Below are 15,000 nucleotides of genomic sequence, written 5' to 3' on the forward strand. Positions count from 1 at the left end.
AAGGTCATTATCAGGCTTCTGCAGAGCTGGGTGATAGGCTGATCATGTGAACCTGGTGTGTCGGAAGAGGGAAACATCTAAAACATGCAGGATACCGGCCCTCGAGGACCAGGACTGCTCACCCCTGCTGTAAATGAATCCCATGCTGTGGACAAACGTTTGAGCATATTGAAGGGCTTCCACCCTTTTGAGGACATGGAAGCTTTGACAGTGTTACAAGTGGACCTGGTGTCGTCTTTTTGGACCGTTTCTGCCTCAGCACCATGTTGGCTATGATCTGACCAAAACAATGCAGCGTACGCGTGACGTCATCGCACATGCGCAATGAAGGCGGAATCGATGAGCAGAATGGCAAGAATCGCAGAATTCCAAGGAATCGAGCTACTGGGATCCGGTTTTCAAAAAGAACCAGTTCTCGATTCCCATCCCTAACTGTGATATTATCTCAGGTTCAAAACACCATGTTTTTATTCAGTACATTTGAGAAGTTTAACTGTCCTTAATTTGGCTCTTGTCTTGTCTTTGAGGGGTGGTGGTGGGTCCTGAACCCAGACCCGTTCAGAACCACTGCCTCACACATTTGCTGTATCTCAGCCTGGTGTCCCTCAGATGTGATGTTTGTGCTGATGCTTCAGTCTCAGCTGCTGACCTGCTGTTTGTCGTCCGTCAGAGTAAATACAAAGAGGGCGGCAGGAAAAGCCTGTCGCAGAGTTTCTACTCTCAGCTCCCGGAAACGTCCCAGACTCACTTCGCTAAAGCGGTGGGCGAGCTGCAGAGTGAGGTGAGGACGGACAACGCACAGCTAAAAGAGTCGAAACAACTGAAAAACAGCAGCAGGAGTCCACAACGCGACGGTTTTTCTGTTTTTCCAGATGCGGTACAAGGAGGCGGGGAAGAAGGGCGTGGCGTCCAGTTTGTACTCGGTTCTACCGGAGACGATAGAGACGGCCCACGCCAAGGCAGCGTCCGAACTCTACAGCGAGGTACGAAGCATGTGCATCACATGTTGTGTTTTTCTCTTAGTGTTAGTAGGGACTGGCCTTCTGCTGGTGCTCAGAGTCAGGACCAAACAGGTGAAGCTGCGTTTCAGTTCAGAGCTAAACTCTGGAACAGTCTTGTCCTGATGACGTCAGACAGGCCTCGACTCTGACCATGTTTAAGTCCAGGCTGGAAACGGTTCTGTTCAACCAGGCACAGAACAACTGGAAGGGTTCTGTCTGCACTCTGCTCTTTTACTTTAGTTTAATGGATTGTTATTTATCTTTTATTGATTATGTTTTTTTTTGTAATTATCTTTTTATTATTTTTTCAGTCAGCATTATCATATCAGCATTGTACATCATGTATATAACTTCTACATATGTAAAGAAAAATAAACAAATATATAAATATAAAGAAGATATTCAAGAAAATGGTCAAATACGAAGGAAAAAACTTATAAAAATGAACAAAATAATCAACAAAATTAACAAATATAAAGAAAATAGTAAAGAAAATGGTAAAATACGAAGGGAAAAACTTATAAAAATGAACAAAATAATCAAGAGTTAACCAATATAAAGAAAACAGTAAAGAAAATAATGAAATATGAAGGAAAAATTTATAAAAATTAACAGTAATCAACAAAATTAGCAAATACAAAGAAAATAGTAAAGAAAATAGTCAAATATGAAGGAAAAAACTTATAAAAAGGAACAAAATAATCAACAAAATTAACAAATATAAAGAAAATAGTAAAGAAAATGGTAAAATACGAAGGGTAAAACTTATAAAAATGAACAAAATAATCAACAAAATTAGCAAATATGAAGAAAATAGTAAAAAAAAAAAAAAAAGGTCAAATATGAAGGAAAAAATGTATAAAAGTAACAAAATAATCAACAAAATTAGCAAATATAAAGAAAAAAGTACAGAAAATGGTCAAATGTGAAGGAAAAAACTTATAAAAATTAACAAAGTAATCAACAAAATTTGCAAATATCAACAAAATAGTCAAGAAAATGGTCAAATATGAAGGAATTTTTTAAAGTGACAAAATAATTTTAAAAAATTAGACAATATAAGGAAAATTGTAAAAAAAAAAAAAAAAAAAAAAAGGTCAACTATGACAGCAGATGAATAAAAACTGACAAAAAAAAATCACCAAAATTGGCAAATACAAAGAAAATAGTAAAGAAAATGGTAAAATATGACGGAAAAAAATTATATAAATTAACAAAATAATCAACAAAATTAACAAATATAAAGAAAATACTGAAGGAAATGGTCAAATATGAAGGAAAAAACTGGAATTGAAAATTTGTTTTTACTGAGTTCGATCGATTTTGGGTCATGTTTGTATCGTCTGGTGTTTTCTTCTTCGTGGGTTTGGAAGCGTCAGTTTGCTTGTGTCTGATGCAGTTTCAGATTAAAACCCAGAGTTTGTGTTGGTGCAGGTCAAGTATAAAGAGGACGGGAAGAAGGAGATGAGTGTGAACCTGTATTCGCTGCTGCCAGAGACGCTGGACACCCAACACGCCAAGGACGCCTCCAGGCTGCAGAGTGAGGTACTGCAACACTTTACAGATGGATCTGTGCCAAGGATTTAGTGACAGAAGGAAGGTTTATAGTAGGTTTAGTGTACATGTACACAGAGGGAAGTACAAATACTCAGTTAGTGTACTCAATGGTTTTACCTGTTGGTTTAATATCAGCATTGAATCCAAATTCTTATTCAGTAAAAGTTAAAGACCGGACACTTTCTTGACATTATTTTTGTCTCATTTTGTCTGATGAAAATGTCTTGTTCTGTTTTCATCTTTTTATCACGTCACACATTTTAATCTTGTTTTTGTCTTTGTCGTCGTTTTCGTCTGGTTTCATATCGTTCTGTTTTTTCTGTTGTTTACTTCTTATTTTTTTCCAAATTTTTTTGTAATTTTGTCTGTCACATTGTTTTCGTCTTGTTTTGTCTTTGCATAATTTTTGACTCTTGCTTCATTTTTGTCAGATGTTGAATTTTTTTCCCGCTAACTTTCATATCATTTTGTCTTTTACTTTGTTTTCATCTTTTTCAGAATTTTTGTCTAATTTTTTTTCTTTTAGATCATTTTCTTCTGTTTTTTGACTTTTATATCATTTTTGTCAAATTTTACCTTTTTTTCTCTTAACATTCATTCCATTTGTCTTGTACATCATCTCATTGTGTCTTTTAGGTCATTTTCTTCTTTTTTTCGTCATTTTTTTGATCTTGTTTTTGTCTTTGACATCGAATTCGTCCTGTTTCATTTTGTTCCGTATTTTCTCCATTGCTTTCTTCTCGTTTTTTCTTTTTCTCCTACTTTTTGTGTAATTTTTTTCTTTCACATTGTTTTCGTCTTGTTTTGTCTTTGCATAATTTTTGACTCTTGCATCATTTTTGTCAAATGTTGTCTTTTTTTCCCGCTAACTTTCGTGTCATTTTGTCTTTTACTTCGTTTTCATCTTTTTCAGAATTTTGTCAATTTTTTTCTTTTATGTAATTTTCTTCTTTTTGTTTTTCATTTTTGTCAAATTTTGTCTTTTTTTCTCTTAACCTTCACTCCATTTTGTCTTTTACATCATCTCACTGTCTTTTAGGTCATTTTCTTCTCTTTTTTTGTCATTTTTTAAATCTTGTTTTTGTCTTTGACATCACATTTGTCCTGTTTCATTTTGTTGCATTTTTCCCCCCATTGTTTTCTCCTCCTTTTTTTGTTTTTCTCACAATTTTTCTGTCTTTTTTTTCTTCCAAATTGTTTTCATCTTGTTTTGTCTTTGCATAATTAAACAATAAAGACTTGACACTTTCTAGACACAATGTTCATCTCCTTTTGTCTTTTAGCTTTTTCTTGTCACATTGTTTTATCTTGTTTTTTTTTTTTTTTTGTCTTTTGTATGTTTTTTACATCATTTTCATCTCCTTCTCTATGTTTTTTTCCACCATTTTTCTGAGTTTTCTGTGTTTTTATTCATCGTGGTCAGACATTTTCATCCTTACGTTAAAATAAGCTGCTTTCGAGATTTGTTCCTACGGCGACCGGTCCAGGTCCAGATTTTTGTTTCGCTTCTTGATGTTGGACTACAGTTTTCATGCTGGTGTTTTGTCGTCGTCCTACAGGTGACGTATAAATCGGGTCTGAAGCAGAAGATCCAGAACAGTTTGTACCATCAGCTGCCAGAGACGACGGAAACTCAGCTGGTCAAACATCTGTCGGAGTTACAGAGCCAGGTACCGAACAGGACACTTTACTCTTTCTGTGTTTCTTAGAAATCTTTTAAAGCCACAGAAAATCGTCTGGTTTCTTCAACTGTCACTTCAAGAGCAAAAATGAGCCAGAAAGAAAAAATAATTCTGGGTTTTGTGTCTAGTTTTGTCCTTTACGTCCCTTTTTATGTTTTCGTCTTATTCAGTTTTTGTTTTTTTACATAATTTCTGTCTTGTTTAGTTTTGCAGTTTCTTTAAAAAACTTCATGAGTTCATGCTAATGGATATGGACTATTAACAGGTGTTTATTATGTTTTCAGTCCCAGTCCGGTTTTTGTGTCCATTGTCCAATTCATGGACTATTGTTTTTTTTTTTTAATTCACTTTTTATTGACATTCTATAACAATGTTGACAAATATATTCATTTTAAATGTCATCAACATTATGTTAATCTGAATGTCCCATTTTTTAACAATGAAACAAACAAAAAGAACATAAACAAGTAGGGAGTGAATTGCAGTTATTAGGTTTACTATATCTAATCTTCTATTCAAAAATAAAAGTATCAAAGTCCGGTCTGCGTGGCATGATGTATTCCATCCATTTCTTCCACCGCGTAACAAACAAGTCCTTCTTATAGTTCACCTCTGCAGTAAGTCTCTCCATCTTATATATGTCCACTGTAATGTCCATCCACATGCTCAGCGTTGGGCTTTCCGATGAAAGCCATTTTCTTGTGATGGCTTTTTTGGCTGCTATTAGCAGGATATTAAATAAATATTTGTCTCTCTTTGGCCATCCTTCTGGTATAAGACTATTGTTTTTTTATATATATTTCTGCATTTTGTCGATTACTTTGTTCATTTTGTCCATTTTTTCTATCATATTTATTAATTTTGTTGACTATCTTCTTTATATTTGTTAATTTTGTCAATTATTTTGTTCATTTCTTCCATTTTTCTATCATATTCAAACATTTTGTTGACTATCTTTTTTTATATTTGGGCATTTTGTCGATTGCTTTGTTCATTTTGTCCGTGTTTTCCTTCAAATTTGTTCATTTTGTTCAGAATTTTGTTCATTTTTGTCAATTTTTTCCGTAATTTTGCTCATTTCGTCCATTTTTTCCCTCATATTTGTTCATTTTGTCCATTCTTTCTATCATAGTCATACATTTTTTTTTTTACTATCTTCTTTATATTTGTTTATTTTTTTGATTACTTTGTTCATTTCATCCATTTTTTTCTATATTTATTAATTTTGTTGATTATCTTCTTTATATTTGCTAATTCCTTCAATTAGTTTGTTCATTTTGTCCCTTTTTTCCTTCATGACTATCTTCTTTGTATTTTGTTCATTTATTTGATTACGTTGTTCATTTTTTCCATTTTTATTTCTACCATATTCATAAATTTTGTTGACTATCTTCCTTATATTTGTTCATTTTTTCGATTACTTTGTTCAGTTTGTCCATTTTTTCCTTCATATTTGTTCATTTCATCCATTTTTTCTATCATTTTTAAAATTTTCTTGACTATCTTCTTTATATTTGTTCATTTTGTCAATTATTTTTTATTTTTGTCAATTTTTTTCCTTCATATTTATTCATTTTGTTGACTATCTTCTTTATATTTGTTCCTTTTGTCAATTATTTTGTTTTTTTTGGTCCATTTTTCCTTCACTTTTGTTCATTTTGTTGATATTTATGATCCTTTTGGACACAAGTTCATGCTAATGGATATGGACTGTTAACAGGTGTTTATAATGTTTTTAGTCCCAGTCCTTTTTTGTGTCTCTTGTCAGTTTTGTGGACTATTTTCTTAGTTCTTTGTTCAGAATTTTGTCATTTTTTTCCCTATTTGTTAATTTCATCCATTTTTTCCTTCATATTTATTCATTTTGTCAATTACTTTGTTCACTTCGTCCATTTTTTCCTTCATATTTATTCATTTTGTTGACTATCTTCTTTATGTTTGTTCAGTTTTGTCTGTATTTCCTTCAGTTTTGTTCAGTTTCTTGACTATTTTGTTCATATTGTTGATTATTTTGCTCATTTATGATCATTTTGGACACAAGTTAATGCTCCTGGAAAATTACCATTGTGAAAACCAGCGTTTGGTTTGTCTGCAGGCGAAGTATAAGGAGTTGGGGAGGAAGGAGGTGACTTCGTGTCTTTACTCTCAGCTGCCTCAGACTCTGGAGACTCAACACGCCAAAGAGGCCTCGGAGCTGCTCAGCGAGGTACGTTGACGCCTTGAACCTCAGCGTCCAGCCCACCGTGACCACGCCTTCAGGGGGTTCTGTTTTCTGTCCTCCCTCCTCCAGGTGAAGTATAAGGAGGACGGGAAGAAGATGTCCACTTCTCTGTACGCCGCCATGGCCGACACCATGGAAACCAGCTTCGCCAGAGAGATGACAGACATGCAGAGCGAGGTAACGTCAGAAAACACCATCCATCCGTCCATCTTTACAGACATTCATCTATCCATCCATGCATCCATCTATCCATCCATCTTTAGAACCATTATCCATCCATCCATCCATCATCCATTCATCTTTACAGCCATTCATCCATGCATCCATCCATCTATCCATCCATCATCAGAACCATTATCCATCCATCCATCATCCATTCATCTTTACAGCCATCCATCCATCCATCCATCCACCCATTCATCCATGCATCCATCTATCCATCCATCTTTAGAACCATTATCCATCCATCCATCCATCCATCCATCCATGCATCCATCCATCCATCCGTTTTTACAGCCATTCATTCACCTGTCCATCCATCCATCCATCCATCCATCCATCATCCATCCATCCATCCGTTTTTACAGCCATTCATTCACCTGTCCATCCATCCATCCATCCATCCATCCATTTTTACATCCATCCATCCATCCATCCATCTTTAGAACCATTATCCATCCATCCATCCATCCATCTTGACATCCTCCCCTGAAAATCACAGTTTTTTGTCTTTCCCTTTTTTAAGTGATTAAAGTGAACCGACAGAAATGTAAAGACGTTCTCCCTGGTAGAAAAAAGTCACTTGCTGCTGTCCATGTTGATGACTTGGTTCAGGCGGTGGGTGCTTGTAAGCCTTATGGTGGTTGGAAATCTCTGATGTAGTATTTATTATTTTTGTTGTGTCTTACAGAATAAGTACAAGGAGAGTGGGATGAAGACTCTCTCCCAGAGCGTCTACAGTCAACTACCAGAGACCGCCGAAACTCAGTTCGTTAAAACTGTGTCTGAGCTGCAGAGTGAGGTGAAACGTTAACATCTGAAATCAGTACCATTTAAAGCCAAGTGTATGGTTTTCAATGAGGGAATCAACAAAATGAAAAAAAATATCAACAAAATTATCATAAATGAATGAAATAATCAACAAAATGAACAAAGTAATCAAAAAATAATAATTTTAAAAATGAACAAAATTATCTATAAAATAAATAAATAATTTAAAAAATGGACAATAAAGAACAAAATTCTCAACAAAATTAACAAATAGGAAGAGCAAAATGGACGAAATGAACAAAATAATCAACAAAATGTAGAAACATACAGAAAATAGTTAACAAAACACACAAATATGAAAGGAAAAAGGGACAAAAATAAACTAGTCAACAAAATGAACAAAGTAATTGACAGAATGAACAAAATAATCAACAAAATGAATAAATATATAAAAAAAAAATAGTTCACAAAATGGACACAAATTATCAATCAATATTCTCAACAAAATAAAGAAATATGAAGAACAAAATGAATGAAGTAATCAACGAAATGAAGAAATATACAGAAACTAGACAACAAAATGAACAAAAATGAAGGAAAAAAGGGACAAAAATAAAACAGTCAAAAAACTAATAAAAAGTAACTGATGAAATACACAAAAATGAAGGGAAAAAATGGACAAACATGAATAAAATAATCGACAAAATTAACTAAATAATCAATGAAATAATAAATATAATGAAAATAGCTAAAAAAAATTTGACAAAAATGAGGGGGAAAAAAAGGACAAATCTGAACAAAATTCTTAACAAAGGGAATTAATCTAAAAAAAAAAAATAGCCGACAAAAATGAACAAAATAGCCAACAAAATGAACAAAGTAATTGATAAAATGAACAAAAATGAAGGAAAAAATGGATAAAAATGAATAAAATAATGGACAAAATGATCAAAAATCATGAAGAGAATTGGACAAAATTAGCTAAATAATCAATTAAACTAACAAATATAATGAAAATAGAAAAAAAAACCTTACAAAAACGAAGGAAAAAAGTGACAAATATGAAGAAAATTCTCAACAAAATGAACAAAAATGAAAGAACAAATGGACAGAATGATCATCAAGACGCAAACGTACAAAACCAAATGTATTTTCCTGTGTTGTTGTTGTTGACGCTAAGTTTGATTTCCAACTGATTTTGGGTCATTTTAGATGAAATACAAGCAGGGTGTGAAGGACATGTCCAGGTCTCTGTATTCCACTCTGCCGGAGACTCTGGACACGCTACACGCCAAAGAGGCATCAGAGCTGCAGAGCCAGGTACGACTGCGGGGGGGGGGGGTCCGGCACATCGCCCATCCGTCTGTATGCGCAAAAACTTTGGCCTGGACTGAAGGCCGAGGGTTTTCAAGTGCATCTCATTGTTTTTTTTGCGTTGTTTACTTCTTATTTTTTTGTTTTCTTTTCCCACCTTCTTTGTAATTTTGTCTTTCTCATTGTTTTTGTCTTCGCATAATTTTTGACTCTTCCATAATTTGCACCTCTGCTTTGGTCTGTCGCTGCAGCTCAAGTACAAGGCGGACATGAAGAAAGGCCTGTCGTCCAGTCTGTTCCAGCATCTGCCCGAAACCATGGAGATGAGCCACGCCAAGGACGTCTCCGAGGTCCTCAGTGAGGTAACGCTGACCATAACCACAACCAAGATCAGTCCGGCTTTGGACTTCGTTGGTTATTTTTTATTCATGTATTCATCAGTGATAATGCAGTGAAACATAATGGATGTACAGAACATCTGACATCAGACAGAGAACTGAGATACTGTTAACCTCGCCTTACTTTTAACCCTTTCATGCAAAATACAAAGAAAATAGACAAATATGATAGAAAAAATATATAAAAATGACAAAAGAATCAACAAATTGAGCAAATATAAAGAAAATAGTCATGAAAATGGTCAAATCTGAAGGAAAAAATGTACAAAATAACCAACAAAATGAACATGTTTAACGAAAATAGTCAAGAAAATGGACAAATATGAGGAAAAATTGATAAAAATCAACAAAATAATCAACAAAACTGTGAAATATTTATTATTCTAATCAATATTTTATCAGGTAGGTTAGTTGAGAACTGAAATATAAAGAAAATAGTCAAGAAAATGGACACATATGAGGAAAGATGGAAAAAAAATTGACAAAATAATGAATAAAATAAGCAAAAACAAAGAAAATAGTCAAAGAAAATGGTCAAATCTGAAAGAAAAAATTTACTAAATAATCAACAAAAGGAACAAATTGAAGAAAATAGTCAAGAAACCTGACAAATATGAGGAAAAATTGATAAAAAACTGACAAAATAATTAACAAAATTGGCAAATATTTATTTATCTAACCAATATTTAACCAGGTAGGTTAGTTGAGAACTGAAATATAAAGAAAATAGTCAAGAAAATGGACAAATATGAGGAAAGATGGAAAAAACTGAAAAAATATTCAACAAAATAAGCAAATACAAAGAAAATAGTAAAGAAAATGGTCAAATATGAAGGATTTTTTTTAAATTGACAAAGTAATTTAAAAAATCGGAAAATATAAAGAAAGTTGAAAAAAAAAAAAAAAGGTAAAATATGACAGCAGATGAATAAAAATGGACTCAAAATAATCACCAAAATTAGCAAATACAAAGAAGGTATTCAAGAAAATGGTCAAATATGAAGGATTTTTTTTTTTTTTAAATTGTCAAAATATTTTTTAAAAATTAGACAATATAGAGAAAATAGTAAAGAAAATGGTCAAATATGAGAGCAGATGGAAAAAATCTGACCAAAAAATCACCAAAATTAGCAAATATAAAGAAGATATTTAAGAAAATGGTCAAATATGAAGGAAAAAACTTATAAAAATTAACAAAGTAATCAACAAAATTTGCAAATATAAAGAAAATAATTAAGACAATGGTCAAATATGAAGGAAAAAACTGGAGTTAAAAATGTTGAAAATTTGTTTTTGCTGAGTTCGATTTCCAACCAATTTTGGGTCATGTTTGTATCGTCTGGTGTTTTCTTCTTCGTGGGTTTGGAAGCGTCAGTTTGCTTGTGTCTGATGCAGTTTCAGATTAAAACCCAGAGTTTGTGTTGGTGCAGGTCAAGTATAAAGAGGACGGGAAGAAGGAGATGAGTGTGAACCTGTATTCGCTGCTGCCAGAGACGCTGGACACCCAACACGCCAAGGACGCCTCCAGGCTGCAGAGTGAGGTACTGCAACACTTTACAGATGGATCTGTGCCAAGGATTTAGTGACAGAAGGAAGGTTTATAGTAGGTTTAGTGTACATGTACACAGAGGGAAGTACAAATACTCAGTTAGTGTACTCAATGTTTTCACCTGTTGGTTTAATATCAACGTTGACTCTGAATTCTTATTTAGTAAAAGTTAGATTCGATCCTGTTTTCATCTCATTTTGTCTTGTTCGTCTTGTTTTTTTGTTGACAGAACAAAATGTTTTTATCTTTTTTTTCACTTTACACATTTTTTTAAATCTTGTTTTTACCCCCGGCCTTTGCAGCAGGGGGTTGTCTTCAGTTTGTCGTTTGTCCGTCTGTCTGTCTGTCCATATGTGCAAAAACTGAAGGACAAGGGTTTTCAAGTGCATCTCATTCACTTTCTTGTGCTGTTCACTTCTTTTTTTTTTCCCCAAATTTTTTGTAATTTTGTCTGTCACATTGTTTAGTCCTGTTTTGTCTTTATGTAATTTTTGACTCTTACATAATTTTTGTTAAATTTTGTCTTTTTCCCCCTTATTTTTATGTTTTTTTTTTTTTTTTAATTTTGTAATTTATGTAATTTTTGTTATTTTTTCTTGATATTTTAGCTCATTTTTTCTTTGATGTAATTTTGTTCTTTGATCCCATTCCATTTTTTTCTCGTTGTTTTCTTCGCATTTTTCTTTTTTCTTCTACTTTTCATGTCTTATCTTTTTCATTGCTTTCATCTATTTCAAAATTTTCATCTCATTTTATCTTTTAGATCTTTTTCTTCTTTTTTTCCGGTCGATTTTTACAAATTTATCTTGTTTTTTGTCTTTGACTTCATTTTCGTCGACATAAGAGTTTTCTGTGTTTTTATTCGTCATCGTCGGACATTTTCATCCCCAAGTTAAAACAAACTGCCTCAGAGATTTGTTTCCATGGTGACCGATCCAGGTCCAGATTAGGGTTTTGCCTCTGAATGTTGGACTGGAGATTAGATGCTGCAGTTTTCATGCTGGTGTTTCGTCATCGTCCTACAGGTGACGTATAAATCGGGTCTGAAGCAGAAGATCCAGAACAGTTTGTACCATCAGCTGCCGGAGACGACGGAGACTCAGCTGGTCAAACATCTGTCGGAGCTGCAGAGCCAGGTACCGAACAGGACACTTTAAAAATAACTGCCAATTAATCTGATTAATCGGCGGCAGATTATAGCGTATCACCGATTAATCAGCATCGGCCAATATGTAGCCGATGTATGAACTTTTTTGCTGCGCGGAGATTCTGTCGCTCTCTGCTCGTGTGTTTCTGTGCTGCGCGGAGAGTCAGAGGAATAGTAAAGCCTGTCAGTTTCACTTTCACTTCCGCACCGACAGTGACACTACCCCCCCACCATATCACAGACCGCTACCCCCCCCACTCGAAAATCACAGACTGTAACCCCCCCCCCCACACACACACACACACACACACACATACACATGCACGCACACACAATTACGGGCCTCTATCCCCCCCACTCCGCACTGACACGGATGGTTAGAGGGCAGTTCGAGGAATAGTAAAGTGTGTCAGTTTCACTTTCACTTCTGCTCCGACAATCATGCTGCCCCCCCAGCACACACACACACCCACACACACCCATCCGTGCGCTTCCTGTGTTCCTCACAATTTCATTCTGCAGGTGCGCCTGAGCATTAATACTGTATATTAATACTGATATTAATTAATTGGATGTTTTCGTCTCATTTTGTCCTTTTATGTAATTTTTATCTTTTTTTTTTTTAATTAAATCTCATTTTTGTCTTTGACGTTGTTTTCATCTTATTTCATCTCGTTCCATTTGTTATTTTGTTGTTGGTTGTTTTTGTCTCATTTTGTTTTGTTTGTTTCATTTTGTCCATGACATTATTTTCATGTTTTTATTTACATTTTTTATCTTGTTTTTGTCTTTGACATCTTATTTCATCTTGTTCCATTTTTTATGTTGTTTTTGTCTTATTGCATCTTTTACATTATTGTTAATTTTTTTCCCTCTAATTTTTGTCTGATTTTGTCTTTTACATCATTTTCTTATTATTTTGTTTGTGTATAATTTTGTCTTGTTTTTTTCTCGTTCTTTTGTCTCATTTTGTCTTCTTTCCAAATTTTCTTGTCATTTTCTTTCACATTTGTCTCATTTCATCTTTTCCATAACTTTTGTTTCATTGCGTCTTTTTTACATCAGTTTAATCTCATTTTGTTTTGTTCCATTTTTTTGTCATTTTCGTCTTTTACGTTTTTTCCCTCCTAATTTTCATATCAATTTGTCTTTTGCATTGTTTTCATCTTCTTTTTTCCTTCACATTTTTATCTTGTTGTCTTTGATATCTTGTTTTTTTTCCCATTGTTTTCATTTTATTTTGTCTTTGTTCTGTTTTTGTCTCTGAATTTGGACAAATATCAGCACATCTGTTTATCATTTTCAGAGGGCATCAGAGATTTTTGGTGGTGTTGTGGTTAAAACTCATGTGGTCCAATTGCAGAACAAGTACAAGGAGTCCGGTAAGAAGGAGGCCAATACGTGTCTGTACTCACTCCTCCCTCATACCATGGATACGCAACACGCCAAAGAGGCCGCCGAGCTGCTGAGCGAGGTAACGCCGTGGTTTGTAGGTTTTTAATCGACTCATTTCTGAAGATCTGTGTCGACAGCGGCTGGGTTCCATATCGAATTAGCTGAAGTTCTTGACTGGATCTAATGCTTTTTCCATAGATTAAGTACAAGGAGGACGGGAAGAAGGAGATGTCCAGTTCTCTGTACACCACCATGGCCGACACCATGGAAACCAGCTTCGCCAGAGAGATGACGGACATGCAGAGCGACGTAAGTAAAACCTTCAAACTGAGGAAGAACGTCAACATGGCACCTGATCTGGGATGTTTGTTGTCAAGGTTTCAGAAGCTGCTGGTTCAGGGTCTGGTTCGGTTCTTGTGGTTTTAGGTTTACAGGTTGATCGTTCTGGTTTGGTTCTCATGGTTTTAGGTTTAGAGGTTGCTGGTTCAGGATCTGATTTGGTTCTCCTGGTTTTCAGATTGCTGGTTCAAGATCTGGGTCAGTTATTGTGGGTTTAGTTTAAAAGGTCCTGGCTCAGGGTCAGGTTCGGTTCTCATGGTTTTAGGTTTAGAGGTTGCTGGTTCAGGGTATGGTTTGGTTCTTGTGGTTTAGGTTTAGAGGTTGATGATTCAGAGTCTGGTTTGGTTCTTGTGGTTTTGGGTTTAGAGGTTGCTGGTTCAGGGTCTGGTTTGATTCTCATGATTTTAAGTTTCCAGATTGCTGGTTCATGATCTGGGTCAGTTATTGTGGGTTTAGTTTAGAGGTTGCTGGTTCAGGGTCTGGTTCGGTTCTTGTGGTTTTAGGTTTACAGGTTGATCGTTCTGGTTCGGTTCTCGTGGTTTTAGGTTTACAGGTTGCTGGTTCAGGATCTGATTTGGTTCTCCTGGTTTTCAGATTGCTGGTTCAAGATCTGGGTCAGTTGTTGTGGGTTTAGTTTAAAACCTCCTGGCTCAGGGTCAGGTTCGGTTCTCATGGTTTTAGGTTCAGAGGTTGCTGGTTCAGGGTATGGTTTGGTTCTTGTGGTTTTGGGTTTAGAGGTTGCTGGTTCAGGGTCTGGTTTGGTTCTCATCGTTTTAGGTTTCCAGATTGCTGGTTCATGATCTGGGTCAGTTATTGTGGGTTTAGTTTAGAGGTTGCTGGTTCAGGGTCTGGTTCGGTTCTTGTCCTATCATCTTCATTACACCATTAATGGGAAACATCTGCATTAGTACATGATCGAAGCTTTAGCCCAGTGGTTCAACTATATAATATACAGTTATGCATTTATAAAACAGTAAAGACAGTTCAGTTTCCTTCTGCATCAAAACAAACTCCTGTTTCTTCTCCGTCTCCTCCAGAACAAGTACAAAGAGGATGGGAGGCGGAGTCTGTCTCAGAGCTTCTACTCGCAGCTTCCTCAAACGTCGGAGACTCAGTTCGTCAAATCGGTGTCAGAGCTGCAGAGCGAGGTGAGTCCACATTTATGAAGGACTGGAAAGGACCAGCATGACCTGGACAGTGAAGCTCCTGTGGGACTGGGTCATGAACTGAATTTGGTCTGGATGAGTGACAGTGTGACTTTGACTGGAACACTGAAAGGGTCTATATGTAGTGTTTCTACTTTAATGGTTTTTAAACAAAACCTTATTTTTCTTCACCGTTGGAGTCCAGCAGACTCATGTTCTGTGACAAAGTGGGGTTTTTTTTTGCATCTCGTTTCAGATGAAA

At 35.2% G+C, this 15,000-nt stretch overlaps 1 protein-coding gene and 1 long non-coding RNA gene across 2 annotated transcripts in view; one reads left to right on the top strand and one right to left on the bottom strand.

The window, feature by feature from the left end:
• LOC115411287 (nebulin) overlaps positions 1–15,000 on the top strand; it is a 218,846-nt gene that overhangs the window by 26,075 nt on the left and 177,771 nt on the right. Inside the window, exons 10-24 of the mRNA XM_030123363.1 lie at positions 671–781; positions 873–983; positions 2,436–2,546; positions 4,118–4,228; positions 6,336–6,446; positions 6,531–6,638; positions 7,372–7,482; positions 8,664–8,771; positions 9,017–9,127; positions 10,594–10,704; positions 11,738–11,848; positions 13,223–13,333; positions 13,453–13,563; positions 14,631–14,741; positions 14,995–15,000. The exon at positions 14,995–15,000 is cut by the window's right edge and continues 105 nt beyond it. Of these exons, the coding sequence (XP_029979223.1) occupies positions 671–781; positions 873–983; positions 2,436–2,546; positions 4,118–4,228; positions 6,336–6,446; positions 6,531–6,638; positions 7,372–7,482; positions 8,664–8,771; positions 9,017–9,127; positions 10,594–10,704; positions 11,738–11,848; positions 13,223–13,333; positions 13,453–13,563; positions 14,631–14,741; positions 14,995–15,000 (1,554 nt within the window). The remainder of the gene's footprint in view (positions 1–670; positions 782–872; positions 984–2,435; positions 2,547–4,117; positions 4,229–6,335; positions 6,447–6,530; positions 6,639–7,371; positions 7,483–8,663; positions 8,772–9,016; positions 9,128–10,593; positions 10,705–11,737; positions 11,849–13,222; positions 13,334–13,452; positions 13,564–14,630; positions 14,742–14,994) is intronic.
• LOC115411345 (uncharacterized) overlaps positions 1–15,000 on the bottom strand; it is a 22,366-nt gene that overhangs the window by 56 nt on the left and 7,310 nt on the right. Inside the window, exons 2-3 of the long non-coding RNA XR_003934193.1 lie at positions 4,186–4,190; positions 1–117 (exon numbers count right to left, since the gene is read on the bottom strand). The exon at positions 1–117 is cut by the window's left edge and continues 56 nt beyond it. This is a non-coding gene — a long non-coding RNA (uncharacterized LOC115411345). The remainder of the gene's footprint in view (positions 118–4,185; positions 4,191–15,000) is intronic.

Source organism: Sphaeramia orbicularis, chromosome 20 (assembly GCF_902148855.1).
Source record: "Sphaeramia orbicularis chromosome 20, fSphaOr1.1, whole genome shotgun sequence".
Classification (NCBI taxonomy): Eukaryota; Metazoa; Chordata; class Actinopteri; order Kurtiformes; family Apogonidae; genus Sphaeramia; species Sphaeramia orbicularis.